Source organism: Pollicipes pollicipes, unplaced genomic scaffold (genome assembly GCF_011947565.3).
Source record: "Pollicipes pollicipes isolate AB1234 unplaced genomic scaffold, Ppol_2.1 Scaffold_5724;HRSCAF=6776_pilon_pilon_pilon, whole genome shotgun sequence".
Classification (NCBI taxonomy): Eukaryota; Metazoa; Arthropoda; class Thecostraca; order Pollicipedomorpha; family Pollicipedidae; genus Pollicipes; species Pollicipes pollicipes.
Window position 1 is genome coordinate 8,401,000 of NW_023596746.1, and position 17,880 is coordinate 8,418,879.

A 17,880-nucleotide genomic window follows, 5' to 3' on the forward strand; every position below is an offset into this window, starting at 1 on the left:
GATGTAGCCAAGGGGCCGTACCCCCCCCCCCGAGCCAAGAGGTTTAGGCGAAATACTGAGCTGTTCCGCACGCATTTGGCGCGAGTCCGCAGGACTGTCCCCGAAACCTTGCGGTTGTTTTATTTGGTAGGAGGGGAGGGGGTTAATGGATCGTAACCGAAGAGCGACAAGGTAGGCGTGAGTAGTGTGACGTTGCGCCAGGTGTGGTTGCAGCCCATGCCCCACTGCTGTTTCAAATGTTGTTAAACCTTAAAAGTATTTGTGTGCTCGCTGTGGGAAGCAGACGCACCCTCCAAGATCTGTGTAGACCGAGGTCCAAGCTACGCTCCACATTGGTTCGCCACATCGCACGCAAGAAACAGCGTAGCAGTGGGCCACGATCGTGCTGGAGGCTAAAGCATTGCACTGCATGTTAGTGGTTTGAACTATTGAATAACACAGCTGCTACAAATGACACTCTGTTTGTGAATAAATTTAGCCTACGGTCACCATCATGTTTCAACGGAATCCAGTCAGAGGTGTAGTTTCCGATTCAGTTGAGGGGATGCGTCCTTTAGGCCCTTCCCTCCCCCAACTTAGCCCCATCCCCCCAGTATTGGGGCAAAAGTAAGCCGAAGCCGTGGAGAAACCCGTTTATTGGCGTGCTTTGAGGCAGGTTGCGTCATTTTTAACCGTTTAACCCCCCCCCCCCCACCCCAACTCATCTTGCGAAAAACACGTCTCTGCAGCCAGTCGCGTGGTGCAGATGACACGGTTGACATGAGGACCATTTAGGTTAAGTAATGGGAAAAAACATTCGCTCGTATTTGATGCTCTCCATTTCATTGGCATGTCAGTACGGAATCTGGTGCAGAAAGGGGTGCGCTCGCTTCCACCGCAGAACTCGATGTCAGCCTGGGAGGTGTTGCCTCCAGTCCGCCAATGCCCATGCATCGCCAAATACCAGAGCTGCGCGTATCTCCCGGCGCATCGCCGCGTCACCTGCAGGGTGGTCCAATACACAGGTTCTCTGAGTGGTCGTATATTTTCGATATCTTTACAGTATACACGAAATGGCAATCAGTACTGAGAATAGAATTACCAGCGCCAGTTTATAGACACCACGTCCAAAGCTGCATACCTACGTGGCCCGCAGGAACGTAGCCAAGGAGGGGGCCAAATGAGCCGTCCTCCCCTCTCACCGAGCCGATGTTTACACAGCATACAGCTACAACGCAATTTCGCAGAAATTGTGTAAATCCCCAGAATTTTGTTAGAGAAAATTTGACAATTCGATTAGAAAAGTTTTGGCTACATACGTAAGATTCAGTCACGCTACCACTATCACTCGCCCTGGAAGACATCGGTAAGGCAACCCCGCAAACGAACGAGGCTGAAAGTCCTGTTTACCCACAACAGCTGGAATACTAAGTATTTGTTGCCTCAAACACACAGCGCCAAATAACTTGAAGAAATACCCGATACACAATGATATAAAGGCCCAAAAGCGTAAAATAGATGCGCGAGGTAACCTCACCAACACATTACAGTCCCTAAGCTACCCTCCCCTGTGCATAAAAAACAATCATTGCACAGTCTAAACCCCGGCTAATACGAGCGTAAACAATAAACATTTGCCATCACTCCCTTACCCACCTTTACTCTACGGTGTTTTGCCTCGACTGCTGTTAGCGCGCCATTACCAAACATTTTCCCGCCACCCCCTTACTCCATTTATCTAATACTTCGGGTGGAGTCGCACAAAAAGGGCGGGAAAGCAAACACCTCAAGGAGCATCCCGGCCTAAAATGGCGATTTTAACGAGGGCGGTACCAAACACGTCCTTTTTGCGCCGAGCATACGCGGTAGGGCAGAACAAACTTTTGGCAAAATAAGAGATGTCTCCAACCGCGTCAACTAATCGACCAACTAACGCTTACACCTGGCACCACTCCTAGGAGCGCGAGTTGTTTAAGCAGTAGGCGTATGTGTGGCATGTGCCGATCCGTGAACAATAAAGCGATACGGCCCATTGCTCGGGGATGATGCCATAGTTCCGGTCACCCTCCCACTTGGCATATTACCATGCGCAGCTTTTGAGCAGCCAACCGCGCGTCTTTGGACAGCTTGACCAGGCACCCCGTTATTGCACAGAGTAGTTTGTAACGCCGTACAAACAATCCCAGCGTAAACACTGTAACCGAGGTTGGCATCGCCTCTATTAGGTTCGGAGATCCTGGACAGATCTAAACCAGACCTGATGGTCCTTGAGCACGTCACATCTCAAGATAAATTGCTGAACCCCAGCAAAGTTTCATTCGCTGACCTAACGAAGCAAAATCTACTGCACTTACGTACAAAGCGCTGACAGATTAGACCTGCCCGCAATTGTATTAGTGACATGTAACGTTGCAGCAGACTGTAGACATACGATGCTTTTCAAGTTGCCACCAGTTTTTCTTTCCAACGTCGAAATTTTGCCACGTTCTGACCCTGTACCAGGTAGGCCAGAACCTGTTGAAGAACTGCGTGTTAGCATCACAATGTTTTGCTCGTTCTCCGAAACATGAGATGAGGAAGCTTTGCTCGCATGCCTGATCTCTTCATTTTGTAACACAGGCGTTGAGCGTGCCGAAACTGTTTTCAATCTAAGTAAAAATAAGGTTCCCCACCGCCTTACGAACCTCTTGTCTTTCTCCCAGTCAGGCATTGGCCACTGACGCTGTAACCGTTCCGCACTTTACCATGGCATGGTCGCTAAAAACGTATGGGTAGTGGTAGTGGAAGTGGTATTGACAATGCCTAGGTGGGCAGTGATATTGACAATGCAGGCATCAACGAAAAACACGGGTCATTTCCTGCCCTTTTAAACTCGAATCAATATCGATGACTTCAGGACATGTCCCAATGCCAGCTGCGAGACCCTTGAAAAGGTTAAGCTTTTATGAACTGCGCCACACTACTACCAAAATTTTTCCTTCGCAATTACTCATAGCCGATCATGCAGAATCCTCCGCGCCAAGAAATCGATCTTTTTTATAAACTTGGTGCTTTCTTGCATGCACTGGTGCATCATTTGTGCTTTGCACCAACCCTAACAAAAACATCATTGCACTTTGTGTTCTGAGCTTTGAGCCTTGACTGAAGGGATTCTGTGCATTACTGCTTTGCACAACGTTCCCTTCAGGTGCAAATGATTCTCCAACCGGTTGAGTTGCCGATGGGGACGTACCTTGCATTTGATTGCACAAGTTTTCTGCTGTCACGTTTTAACATACTTTGGGGTCATCTCCGTCTCCTGGCGTTGCAAAACCACGCGTCTTTGAGTCCCACCGCTCGCACCATCCACGTCATTGGCGGACTGCCCCCTCCAACTGCACCCATCAGGTGACGCATCCGGCCGACTGCGCACATCGGATGACTCATACAGCCGACCGCACACATCAGATGACCCATACAGCCGACTGCATACATTGGATGACTCATACAGCCGACTGCAGCCGCCAGCGACCACCCACCGCCGCCAGGTGTGGCGGGCCGGGCCGGCACGGCTACAGGCCCTTGTTGAACTGCACCGTGTCGGGCGGCGGCTGTGGCTGGTATCGCCGCACCAGCTCCTGCCAGACGGCCGGCTCCAGGCGGCGCACCGCGTCCGTGCCAATGACGCACGTCTGCGGGAACAGCGCGCACCCCACCGGCACCATGAACATCAGCACGGCGCCCGAGAGCGCGATCTGGGCGGGCGCGTGCAGCCGCGTCCGGCGCGCGTACCAGGCGACCGGTCCAGCCGCGACATCAGCACCGGCAGCAGCAGCATGCTCGGCGAGACGATCACATTCCGGCTGAGCGTCACCTGGGCGATGCCCTTGACGGCGGCGGCGCGCGACACGCACGCCTCCTCGCCCTTGGCGTCGAACGTGGGCACCCCGTGCAGCAGCTCGCCCTGACGCATCAGCGGGATGTTGACGCAATTGGCTGCGACCACGGCCACCAGCGGCACGAAGCGCTGCACGAAGGTGGAGGCGCGGCCGGCCAGCACGCGCTTGAGGCCCAGAGCCGTGCCGAGCGCGCAGGACGTGGCCGACACGTACGCCACACCCAGCTGCGTCGGCGTCAGCGGGCTCTTGGCGTTGCGGTTGGTGAAGTTAACGAAGGCGTTGAACGACTGGTTGGCCCACTGCCAGAAGACGACGGCGGTCGTGCTGCGGTAGAAGGTGATCATGCCGCCGATCAGCACCATGCCGCCGGGCACCTGGAAGGACATGCGACCCACCACGTTCTGCAGGTCGCCCGTGTCCGGGTGGAAGGCTGAGTCGCAGAGCGCCTTGGCGCGCCAAACCTGCTCATCGTCAGTGCCGGCCGGCTCGCGGCCTTCGCGGTACTGCTGCACGAGATCCCGCGCCGCCAGCAGCTCGTCTCGGCCGTGCAGCGCCAGCCACGGTGACGTGATGCTGAAGAAGTGGCGCAGCCGGCCGGCGAACGTCGACTGGTCCCAGCGCGGCCGGCTCAGGTCCAGCCGGCCGGTCTCGCGCGGCGTCTCCGACATGATGGCGGCGTGTCACGGCCGACGGTCTCAGCCCTATGCCAACAGCCTGGTAACGACTGCTCGCTCTTACAGCTGGCTTAGCACCGTGTTACTTTCTCGGGTGTGGTGTGCTGCTGGACTGGGGACAGACCTGCCAAGGAACAGGCACCAGTCAGAGCACAGCCAGCCACATCCCACCACCTGTGCGTGAACTGGACAACACCATTCACTCTTAAGACAAACCATGCCCAGCACATGGGAGTATCTACAATACCCCACATGCACTCACCCTCTCCTGCCTGTATGTCTGGCATTCCACCATTTGCATGTCTTCAGCTGGACACAAAAGATCTTACTGACCAAGAAAGTACCTTGGGATTTAAGTGTGAGATTTCCTGTTAATAAAGAGCTTGAAATGTGGTACCCTGGATGAAAATACAATGGCAAGGTCCGAAATGCAATGAAGGATTATTGGAGAGGCTCTCATATTCCATTCCATAACCACTGAAGGAAATGTTCCATATTTGCATGGGGCTTTGAACTGATATAGCCATACTGAAGACCATTCAGTGCAGTTCACAGCCCTGCTTTTCTTAAGACCCAAGCACCCTCTAGTTTCTGAGCTACCCACACACAAAGATGTGCAGACCATTTCATGCAGATTATTTCAAGGTGTGCTGGGCATCCATGATGCCATAATAACACCATTTAAATCCTGCCACTCTACTGACCAAGCAGCAACCAGTACCAAGACAAATATAGTTGAGTCATTCATATCTGACTTCATAAGCCCAATTTCCAGATGGAATGGCCACCAAATAGCTATCAATAATATTTTAAAATGTATAACACTATCAATAACATGAGGATTAAATCTTCTATGTACAGAAACTGTGATGTCTAGGACAGTCTATTCCACTCAAAAACTATACCAATGGTTTAAATGAGCTTATTTCATCACATCTGATGCTTGCTGCAATATCTTTAACTGTGGAGGATTCTCTCTGAGGCAGTGTTCCACATTCATATCAGGTTTTCAACTGAAATAGCTGTCTTGAAGACCTTTTGAAGCTGTTCACAACCCTGCCCTGAGCATCTTGACTGCTAAACTGGGGTTTCAGCAAAAAATAACATAAAATAAAATAAAAATAAACTAAAATACACCCTCACACTGTGGACTTTATGTATTGCCCTGACAGGGGTCATAAGAAATAAATCTGCTAGTTGTTGGGACCATCATGCACTATATAGAACAAGCCTGAAGATGCATCTCAGAACAAGCCATAAAATGCAGAATAAATGTTCATTGACAAACTTGTATCTACTAGACTGTTAAGACAAACATCAATATTTTAAGTAAAACTTGCAGGTAAAGTTGCTATTTCAAGCTCTTTCACAAGCATATTTTCATAGCACAGGGCACCTTAGGTTGAAGTGTCAAGTGTCATGGATCCACACTGCTGCTTCTATCACAACACAAAATCACAATGCCAGTATGATGCTTTTGCATGATTTAGAGAGTATCACCATGCTGAGCCTAGTGTATTTCTAAGCAAGACAAGTGTTATCATGCTGTGATGAGACAGAAAGGAGACTATGAATGGATGATATCTTGCATAATGGGAATATGCATGTGGTGTGAAGTGTACCACAACAGACCATACCAAGCAGTAAACATAACTCAAAATGAAAGAACATCAATACTATGCATTGCTACATATTGTCATATTATACAAACTGCATCTCAAAACTATATAACAGAATGCAAGTACTGATATGCATGTAGATAGTCACTAATGATGGTGCTCCATATTAATATGGAGATTGAACTGAAATGCCATTTTTAAGAGCTTTTGGTGCTCTTCACAATCCTGCCCTTCTTAATACCTACAACCCTCTAGTTTCTGAGCTACGCACCCACAAAAATAGGGAAGGCACATCAGGGATAGCATTTCAGTGACCTTGCCATTTGTGTCATTACAATAGCATCACCCAAATCCTGCTATTCCGTAAGCCATGGGGTGACCCCAAAATAGTTGCCAGGGTTTAGACCTGGAATTAGTGAGCAGGATTTCCAGATTTTGTCTGCAGTAAGAAAAAAATAAAATCAGTTTTGGTTTTGGCCACAAGAGCATGCATAATCCCCACAGCAAGAGACAATGCAGCCCTGGCCCAACATCCTGGGGAAGGAGCTGGGGACAGAATCCAACTGCAAGTGCATCACCTCTATGATAATCAACTCATAGCAGCATCACATATTAATTCATCTGTTGGTTGGAGCTGAGTGAGCAACAGGCTTAAAGGCAAACTGCTCTTTATTGTCACCAAATGGTACATGGGGCTAAAAGACTGCGTTACAGGCACACAAACATTAAAAAATGTCTTCAGTATCTGCGGATACGGCTGTAGCATGCGTTTTGTACCACATTTGGTTGATTCAGAACGTTGCACGAATGTGCGAAGTGCAGGGCTTACGCCGGTGCCATCCGTCCAGCTTCCATGTCATGCGAGTACTATTGCCTTGTCACTGCTGATAGAACAAAGTGGAAAAACGAGACGGCAGTGTCAAATCGCTCAAATTTCCTCCCAGGATGACTGTCCGCCCAATCCTACTTCAGCACTCAACCTACCTGTCCCCTGAGCCACACAAAACGCATTCAACCCTGTAACACAGACGGCGGAGCGCGCCCGCGGAATCGAACCGCGAGGCCGTCAATGCGCCGAGAATGTCCCATACGGCATTTTCACGACGTTATCAAGTTTAATCGATATTGCTTTTCAAATTTGTCGGTCACGTCCGCGGAACACCATGATTCCAATGTGATTTCATACACTGATGCAACCTATCAAGCAATGCCCACGTATTGGTTTGGTTTATCATGGTATGTTGTAAAGCATTGCTAATGGGTGTCAAACGTAAAGCTCGTTCAAGGTCATTTAAACACCCAATGGCCCCAAATTCTCTACACTTCCATGGATACACGTACAGTTTCGTAATGTATAAGCTAATACATTCGGACGTCCTGAATTTAATTGCGACATCTGCCACGTGTGCCCATTTGCATTCTGTACGGACCCTACCGTCCCGCACCCAGTTTTGGCTTAGGCTTTAATACACTGTGCAGTCACATTTCAAAGGCATGGAGAAAGTTGGCCTGTGACATAAAGACTGTCTTCTTTGATGCTGTCTCGTGGTGGCGTCGACATGGAGGGTGCAGCTGAGTGACTTGGCCCCCAACTTAAAATGATTTCCTCAAATGAGCGGTAACTTTACACATCGGGGGTAAACCATTTATGTTGGCGTTTTGTGTGTCCTTCACCGCCCCATAGCCACAAAGCATATATGCTTGTCATATAGGGCAGCGTTCTTACCAACACTAAAAGACCGCTTCCCACAATACAATGTGGTGTTGCTCCCACCGCCAGAGAGAAAGTGCAACTGCTAAGCGAGCAACTTGACGCACCTGGTGCTGTACGACGCGCAAAGGTTTGAGAGGTTGAACTGAAAAGCTCCGGAATATGGGAATAATGCAAGCCATTTATGATTAGCCCCATCTCGTCCCCCACAACCAAAAATACGTGCAGCGGCCAAGGCTCCCATACCAGAGTGGGGGCCATATGGCGGCCTCTAGAGGCATCTTTACCCATCCAATCAGAGCGGGCACAAATCTGCAGTCCTCGCCTCTGGATCCGCCTCTGCATGACAAGTATGCTGCTTAAGTTAGAGACTTCCTTTGTTGACATAAGAATTGAACATAAAAATCGCCTTCGTGAAAATGAAGTGGGCCAAGCCCGTTGAGAACAACATGGGGGGTCTAGGCTGTGGGCCCTCAGCTCAGCCCCCAATGACTTACATAAATTGATGCCCCTGACATGGGTGCTTCAATAAAAGGTGTGTGACGTGTTACAAGATTTAATCCGAACCTTTTCAATGGATGGAATTCATGGCATCAAAAGCTCAAGCTAAGCAGTGCTTGTTGTATCCGGCCTGATAACAACATCAGATAACGCGATTCCAGGTCGACTGCAGGACTCTGTGGTGAAAGCTTAGCGCGCCGCGATGCCCGGCATGGTCTATCTTATCCTCTGACGTCACATGACGTTAAGCGCGGCTTCTGCCACCAACCGCAGGCCACATCTGTCAAGGACTCCAACCTATCCCGTCACTGGTGGGTGGACCGGGAGGCAGGCGCTCCAACCAACTGAGCCATCGGGACGAAGCTGACCGAATGGCTTCGCCATTCATTTAGAGACTAGTGCCGATTTCGCTGAAAATGAGTCAGATGATCAGTTATGACAGGAGGACAACCATGTGATGTATATTAAGTAACATCACATGACCTTAACTGTCAACTTCAGAGTCAAATGGCAGGTAACTCCATACCATCCAACTTACCGACCAATATCGGATGTTTAAGCATCAGGATATTCATCAGTGCATTAACTTGCATCTGTCTTAACGTCCTAAACTCTTGACTTCACTCTTAAAAGTCAAATTTGTTTAAACATGGTAAGGAATTCCAGATCATTTGAGCCTTAATTTGACCTTGAAGTGTAAATTTGAGAGGTAAGGACTTCGTGAAAGCTGCTAGCTTATGAACTGAAGAAGATTTTGATGATACATAAATCCGAAATTGGCCGGTACCTATTGGGTAATATGGATTTCCCCGTTATTTGGCTTTGAGGTGTGACCTTGCCAGATCAGTCTTTGTGGAGCGCTAACCCACGTACTGACGAATATTTGGGTGCCTAAAAATGCGAAATTGGCTGGCAACTAAGGAGTGACATGGAGTTCTCCGTCATATACACCCATTTGACGTTGAAGAGTGGCCTTGAGAGGTTAGGACTCCTCGACAGACGCCAGTTCCTGTGGTGGCAAGCATTCTGGTGCCCAAAAATCTGAAATTGGTCGACCACTTCATGGCGAACTAGAGTCTTGGCCTTAAAAGACCAAGACTTTCTGATAGACGACAGGTTATGCGCTGAATGTGCTGCTAATGCTTAAGAATCCGATATCGGTCAGCAACTATTGGATGATGCGGAGTTCCCCGTCAGCTGACCTTGAAGGGTAACCTCAAAACGTCAGGATCTTATGGAGGACGCTAGTTCATACGCTGGCAAACCCAGAGATGTTTAAAAATCCGAAATCAGCCAGTAACTTTTGGTTGGTATCGAGTTCCCCGCCATTTGGCATTGAAGGTCACGCACTACTGCGAAATAGATGTCAGATTCGGATTCATTATTGTTGGGGCGTGCATTCCTCCACCAAGTGGCCGCCCTCGTCTATCGTATGTGGCGTGTATTCCTAACCGTAGTTGAGGTCATTCGATGCAGGCAAAATCTCATGGATCAATGGCCATGTCAGCACATACTGAAGCACGCCACCTAAAACATGTGCATATGCTTTTTAGGCCTCCTCTCTTTACCGCGTAACGCCCACCCTCTTAAAGCGCACCAAGAAAGCTCCGCTGTTAAAAACCGGCAAATCGCGGAATTTAACAGCAAGGGATTTCCACACCGTGCCCTAACAAGCCAAAAAGGATACAAGCATGTATCTTGATGATAAAAGCTTCAATGCAAGGACAACCACAGCATCACACTCGCAGTGCATCCTGGCGATTCTTAGCGCCATGGACGAAGATTGTCAAAGGTTGTTCGTGAACATGTTGAGTGTTCGCCACCATCTTCTCGCACACTTCGTTTACCATGCATTCAACACTTGCTTCCCGTCTGCACTTCAAGGCTAGTAGCAAAACCAAAAACGTTCATTCTAGAAATATCCTTACTTTATTCATTCAGCTTCAGTGCGGAACTCAGAGCCGGTCCCTTCAGCACCTACGCTTACCTGAAATACCATGACCAAGTACCGGAATGCATCGGACACAAAACACCTTGACGAGCTCTACGGATATGTGAAAAAACGACCAAGTACCAGAATGCACTGGACACAAACCACTTCGACGAGCTCTACGGATATGTGGAAAAAGCTGTCAAGTACAAAACCGTGCACCAATAACTTGTTCATTTCTCAGCCGCGGACTGCCAGCGTCGATCCGCGTCAGGCGACTACTTCATCTGAAGCACATGGTGGGTCCACTCCACGCCGTCCTCCTCCAGCACACCCTCCGGAACGTGGGGGTCACTACAAAGTGAAACACAAATTACACGTGCAACAGATGTATATCACATAAAGGGTAACATTTCTATTGGATATCACATGGCGATACTGACCGTAGAACACATTTCGCAAATGGAGTGAAAGTTCTGGTTAAACGAGAAGATTTATCACATCGCTGACCTGATTTCCACGAAATCTTCTTCGTTGTACTTCGGAAAGAAGACGTCTGCGTCATACTCTTTTCTGATTTTTGTGAGATACAGCTTGTCCACAAGTTTCTTCTCAATGGCTTCCTGCGCAACGCAGAACAGTGTTGTGAAAACACTGATCAACATGAAGTTTGGTGGGGTATGGCATACGTGAAGGGGATGGCGAAAACAGAACGATGTGATTTTCCGCGGTACTCTATAGACTGAATAGCATTGGTATCTTTCGATAACCGTGCTTATTCACCATATGGACATTGGGAACGCTGGAACCCTTATCAAACCAAGGTGAGCACGAGATCCTTAAGAGCAATCATATGCTCTTCAAAAGCATCCACGAGGACAAAAATTTTCCCCTCATCCTCACCTCTCATTTTTCCACATTGACAAAGCCATCTCAAAGTGACGCGACGAAACAGTTTTGTGAAGGCTTACACACTACGGAGACTTCCGAGTTGGCATCTTACACAACAGAACCAATATGATCCACACGACACACCACATTTGTTTGAAGTGCATGCATCATAACAATACTGAGTCCATATCTCAATCATCAACCAATGGTGGGCGATTGCGATAAGGAATGGTGGCATGATTATGCTGTTTCATCAACAATATTCAGCTGAACGTGTACTTAGGACTCCATACCTGATAAAGAGACGCGCCGCCGACTTGCCAGATGGTCTCCACCTTGTCTGCCAGGGGAGGAGTCGACAAAAGCTCCTGCGCTTCTTGCAGACTGTGTACCACGTAAACATCCTTGCCCTCTGCAACACTGCACCACAGCATCGCATCACGCGAGGAAATAATGAAATGCATGGGTGGGCGGCTATAAAAACCCATAGGAGCGACAACCGCAACACTGCTATCAATTTTTGCGTAGTAATCTTCCGTTCTACGCTGCTACAGAGCGCTATACGCTGGCTAAGTGGCAGAAGCTGTGGGACCAGGAAAGTTATAGTAACAGGCTGAAAACCACCAAGCCTCAGATAAGAAGCTGGGTGTCTCTAAGAAGCTTTCCGAATGGCTAAAACAGAGAAACCATTCTGACCCGCCAGCGCATGGTCATGCTTAACAGCACCCACAGGTTCGGAATGAACAACGCAGCGGATGTCCCCACATGCGAAAGACGCGGATGCATGTCGACGACAGGACGACAAGATTGCGCTCATATTCTACTACAAAAACAAAGGTCGCCCAGCTTATCATAAGAAATAGCCTCATGGCCAGATCTGACCCACTGAAACAAACAAACGCAGTTTATCACTTTCGTTATGACAGAGGAGATTGCAGACTCACAACGCAATCAAACCACGATTATGTCTCTACCACCACACTTTCAATGCGGCTGACGATGCACTCGGCTGACGGTGCTCCAAAAATGCACACGAGAAAAGAACACGGCTGGACCATCACCCAAGACGACCTCACCAGAAACACCAGCATCATAACACCATCAAAAAGGAGGAGGTTTTATGTTCTGCAGGCTGTCACGATCAAAACACCGTCACCGGAACTGAACAAGCAGGCCAATTCTGCCTGTCTGCTGTCTGCCTGTCTGCCTGTCTGCCTGTCTGCCTGTCTGCCTGTCTGCCTGTCTGCTGTCTGCTGTCTGCCCTGTCTGCCTGTCTGCCTGTCTCTGTTGCCTGTCTGCCTGTCTGCCTGTCTGCCTGTCTGCCTGTCTGCCTGTCTGCTGTCTGCCTGTGCCTGTCTGCCTGTGTTGCCTGTCTGCCTGTCTGCCTGTCTGCCTGTGCCTGTCTGCCTGTCTGCTGTCTGCCTGTCTGCCTGTCGCCGTCTGCCTGTCTGCCTGTCTGCCTGTCTGCCTGTTGCCTGTTGCCTGTCTGCCTGTCTGCCTGTCTGCCTGTGCCTGTCTGCCTGTCTGCATGTCTGCCTGTCTGCCTGTCTGCCTGTCTCTCTCTCTCTCTCTCTCTCTCTCTCTCTCTCTCTCTCTCTCTCTCTCTCTCTCTCTTCTCTCTCTCTCCTCTCTCTCTCTCTCTCTCTCTCTCTCTCTCTCCATGATGCATTATAGTCCAACAGCTTAAATATCAGAGAACACATGATATATTCACCCCACCTCACTCAATTTTGTTTTGCCAAGGCAAATGAAGTTGGGTAAATATCATGGCTAAGTTCCAGACATTCTCGACTTCACCAACCTAATCCCTATGGAAAATTCTGCTAGCGTGCGCACCTACACATGTAACTGAATATGACACTGTTGGTGACGTGATCCTCTAAAGTTCTCCCGCTTAACACGGTGCAACCGGCAACGTGGAATACCAGGAACTGTGACCCTCGAAACACCGCCCGTCAAAAGTGACGTATAACACGCCAACGTACTTACAAGTCTTTCTGAGAAGTAACAATCACGTTGATTTGCCTTTCATTGGTCTCATTGTGGGTGGTATGGACTCCCAGGTTTTGCGGCCCAAGACAACGGCATTCTTCTTGCTGGCGTCCTCCAAACGGCGCGTCGTATCGACGAAATACCTAAATTCCTTTCTGCAAAACAGAAATCGAACATCTCAATCAAGAGCCCGACCACAGCGCGTCTGAGGCGCGGTCCCTGCATGCACTAAAACGCGCACTTAGGTTGCACTGGAGCCGCCGCCGTGAGGCGACGTCGGTCCAGGCACCCCTTTTTAACAGCCCCCCCTCAAGTCGCAACATGCATGCGCTCGGCCGCGCTAGGCTTGATGACATAAACACAAACCAAAACCACAGTCGAATACCTGAGCTGCTGAGCTGAGTCATCGCCCATGCAAGTGTGCGGGATGGCCGCAGCGAGGCGCAGGTGTCATGGTTGCTTCGCAGCCGGTGACACTACAGTCAATCCAACATTATTGCTGAGGGTCAGTGTGTTTTTCGGTCGTCAGCAAACTAACTAAAGCACGTACTTTGAACAGTACTTTGAACACTGAACAGGACGTTTTCACGCGCTGGTATGCAGGGATTGACGATAAGATACCGCAGAAACCGCAATTCAACTGAGCTTGATACATTGAAAACAAATTACAGAAAACTGGTTCTGCAGAGTGAATCAGATACCCCTAACCATGTCCACTAACTACAGCCACGTTTGGCCTAAAACATGATACTTTTGCTTTGAGGATGCTGACCGCACAGCTTGTGATCAGTGAAGTCTGAGGCTGTCACTTCTTCCAGCTATATGGGAAACCAGATCTCCATTGGCAGCATCTACATATACAAGCCATCCTGGTAATGAAGTACAACCAGCAGTTCTGAATGCTGGAAATAATGATCCAAGTTAACCACATGAAATATTCCATCAAGTTTCCACCAACCCAAATTGTAACTTACGTCAGTTTCCATGGCAAATCATTATTTTTTCCAATACCCCCGTTGGATGCCACAGCCACGATCAGGTTCATCTTCCGCAGAACCATAGTGCTTAATCTGGTTCAATTATCCTGAAAAGCTGGAAGAGGAGACAAAAATGAGCATGTGCTATGCAACACACCATGATCACCATGTCCCAAATTGTGTAACTGGATCTTTAAAACAATTCTTCTCATGCATGCTGAGCAGCTTATCACTTAAATGGTGATTTGTACTCTAGGTTTTTGTGACCACAACATGTGGAAAATTTATTTCACTGAACTGCTGTGGTTGAAAAGCAATATAGTGAAGCAGGAGGCTATGATGCAGAGGGCACTTTGGCTCTGTTTGTGGACATTGCCAGGGTGTTAAATGTGAATTGAGCTATGTCAGTTTTGGTATGCTCTACTAGTACTGAAAGCAGATACTATAGGAGCTGGTGGCAGGATCAGCATAAACAATGATCTTCCAGTTGCAGTTTATTTACTTACGAGAGGCTTGCTGCACCAATTACTGTATGTAGAAAAACAGCACCTAACTGCTCCTAACTGTCTCTTAAGAGCTGATGTTACTTAGTAACCCCTTACACATCTTTACCAACTTCTGTGGTACGTCATGCATAGAAATGCCGCTTTATTTATCATCTGGTCCTGGCCTCTCACCTTAAGTTACATATGTGACTGGTTTGCAGTTAATCAGTCACATGATCTGATCTGATGTTTGTCAATGACCTGCCAAATTAAGTAATTACTGCTGTTAAGTCATTCATTAAGGTAAGTAAACAAAGTTGTTAGTTAAGTAATTACTGCTGCAAAGGTAAGTTCAGGCAAGCATCCTCATCATTTTTAGACCAAGATAGCTTTATTTCTTCTTCTAAAAGAGGTGAAGTACTTGAAGAACACCAATAATAAATCAGGCTGGCTTTAACCTCATCCTGACCTTCCTACCTGGCCTTACGTCAACACAATTTGCTCATTCAATATTGTGGTGCCTAAGAAGGCATCTAAGAGATGTATGGTTTTGTCAAACACTCAGTTGTTTTATCACACTGAACGCTGTCCTAGAACTTGCCTTTGCTGAAACCATGGCCTGACTTTGATCTGCCATAGGTCAGCGACCTTACAACGAACATCTAATTTTTTACGTAAAACGATCCGCTATTCAATTGTCTACAGCTATGCAAAATTTAGCGCGGCTGCGCCGCGCCGTTCGGAAATCATTCCGGGACAAATCTTCGAGGGGGGTCGATTTGACCCCACACCCGAGCGCGTGTTAAACCGCTTACTTTCACCCGCGTGCCGCTGCTGCCAACCAGATCTCAAGTGGAACGGCCCTGACAGCGCCGCATTTTCAAAGATGTAGACACGGCCATACGCAGAACTTCATACATTCGCCGCTGGCGCCCCGCTTTGCCAATCTGGTAGCTGGCACGAATGTGTATTTAAGGCATAGAAAATGATTGTCTTAATGACAGCAAAAATAAAAATATTGCTTATTATCTGTATAAGTATGGTACAGACGAGCTCAAACAACACAAATAAATGAAACAACATTTTTAAGGTAAATATTTATCAATTAGTGTGTTTATACCTTTGCGAGTCATCGAGTTTATTGTATTTGCTGAAGAAATTGGGGAATTGTCTTCTGCTGTTTCCATATTTCCTTGACAACGAAGTTTACACTAGTGTAAGCAATCATTCAGAAAGGAATGCAGGAGTGCAGGCGGTGAGGATGCCGGGGCGCGCGCGATTTATTTTGAGATCGTTTTGGATTGTTATGTTCTTCCATTGCTCGTGGCTCAGGATATCTTGCTTCGTAGGTGTCATATGGGCATTGGTTCCTTGACCGATCGCCCATTGTTCTGCGTAAGACCGCGCAAATGCTCATGTAATGTTACAACGCAATGTAAAAACCCATCCATTGCGGCGGACGTCTACGCTAGATCGGTGCTCTCGCGTGCGTCAAACTCAGGTCAGGCCACATTTTGCTGGATTTTGAAATTATTTCTGTATGTGAAATGTTTGTGGAGTATTTCTATCTGCAATTACCAGTGCATCACCATAATTCCATGAAACATTGGCTCTCTGCTGAAATAGGTGGTGGCAGCGCATCAAACTCTAAGTACTCTAATTTATGTCATGCATGCAGCAAAATTTGTGCTGTCATGCTGCTATGCTGGACATTTTTAACATAATACACATTTCTGAAGTCTGGCTCACAATTCAAATTGTCTTTATGTTCACAACAGATGGTAGTGAGGCTATCTGGCTACTGATAATCTGAACTGAACCATATTTGGGTGACTGATAAGTGTTTACCATATAAGAAGAAAAATCATTGTGTTTCAAAAGACAACATTGTAATGTATGGGAGGGTTTGGCTGGGAGAGGTTTGAAAAAATTAGCTGTGGGTGCAGGCTTTGATAGGCTGTACTCCTGCATATGTGTTGTGATACTATTCAGAAAAATTTAGAGTTGCCCACATGCATAACTCAAAATATTGAAACCTGGCATTTTGACACATATGTTTTGATCTAAACCAATATTCAGGTCAATATTAGTTTCAAGACAGGCATGGTCAGATCTAACAACTTCTTGCAAGCAAATAATTGCAATGTTATGCATATACACAGTACTAGTCCAGACCGACATTCTGTGCATGTTAATGCAGGTAATACTCCATATCATCAATCAGCAAACTTTCAATATCAGGATGTAAATGGGATATAAATAGGTCCCATGCTGAAAGATAGCAATGGTAGATTAACATTTTATGTATATTATGTATGCCAACTTAGAAATGTAGCAGCAAGTAGCTGCATGCTGAGCCCTCTCACTTGCTTGGGTAAGAGTTTCAAACCTCACCAAGAGCCTGTGAGAGCTAATATTTCATGTTAATAGCATGTTAAAACATAACAATTGGGTTATATTTTCACAGGATTTTGACAAGTCATGAGTTTTCAAGAACAGTTTAACCTTATGTGCAAGGAATTCAATGTGGAACCAGCAAGCAGTATCACAGAAAACCTCTGCATTAGCAGGTATGGTAACAAGGTAGTAGTTAAATGCTACCTAGCCAGACATGCTGTGTGTTTGTTGGCCAGCTCACTCTATGTCAAGTTCTTTGCATTCTCATGCAGGGTCCTGATTTATTTATGTTGATAAGAATATTAAATTCACCCAGATAGATAGCTGTAAAAGTTAGAAGGGTGCACTTTCTAGATGCATGTTATTGGAACCCTATGTTAGGCCTCATGTCATGCTGATCCTCCCCTTCCTGAATATCAACCAATGAGCATGAAGTGGAGGATGTCACCGAGTGCGTGTCTAGCCATCCCATCCATCCCACATCCCACCCATCCCAGGCAATGCAAATCTTGGCTGTCAGATCTCGGTCAAGGTGCATGAATGGTCCCAGGTCCATCTAAGTAGCGTGCAATAACCTGATATGTCCATTCAGAACTAGGAATAAGTCTGATGGGTAAAATTTTGGTTCATATCTTTGCCACCTAGCTGACTGCATTAGGGAATCCTGACACTGATAGTGTGCATAACCCCCTGCACTGTTCACACACATGTGTGAGTTGACACAAACAGCTGAATTCAATGCAGGGGTACAGCCAGGATTTTCTTACAGGAGGGGCCAGAGCTTGTTGAATTTACATCATCCTAATTTCTGATTTTCTGTCAGGTGCCCTCTGTGGTGAAAAATAT

The 17,880-nt window shown here is 47.4% G+C and overlaps 1 protein-coding gene and 1 pseudogene across 3 annotated transcripts in view; both read right to left on the bottom strand.

Moving 5' to 3' along the window:
- Positions 1–3,530: 3,530 nt before the first annotated feature.
- On the bottom strand, positions 3,531–7,211 carry LOC119102448 (sideroflexin-2-like; annotated as a pseudogene).
- Positions 7,212–10,288: 3,077 nt separating this feature from the next.
- Positions 10,289–17,880, bottom strand: part of LOC119103483 (putative dihydrofolate reductase) — an 11,734-nt gene continuing 4,142 nt past the window's right edge. For all 3 annotated transcript variants that reach the window (XM_037227039.1, XM_037227040.1, XM_037227041.1), the window contains 3 exons: positions 11,477–11,603; positions 10,803–10,915; positions 10,289–10,646 (listed from right to left, as the gene is read on the bottom strand). In XM_037227039.1, coding sequence (XP_037082934.1) covers positions 10,571–10,646; positions 10,803–10,915; positions 11,477–11,603 — 316 coding nt within the window. In that variant the 3' untranslated portion in view covers positions 10,289–10,570. The remainder of the gene's footprint in view (positions 10,647–10,802; positions 10,916–11,476; positions 11,604–17,880) is intronic.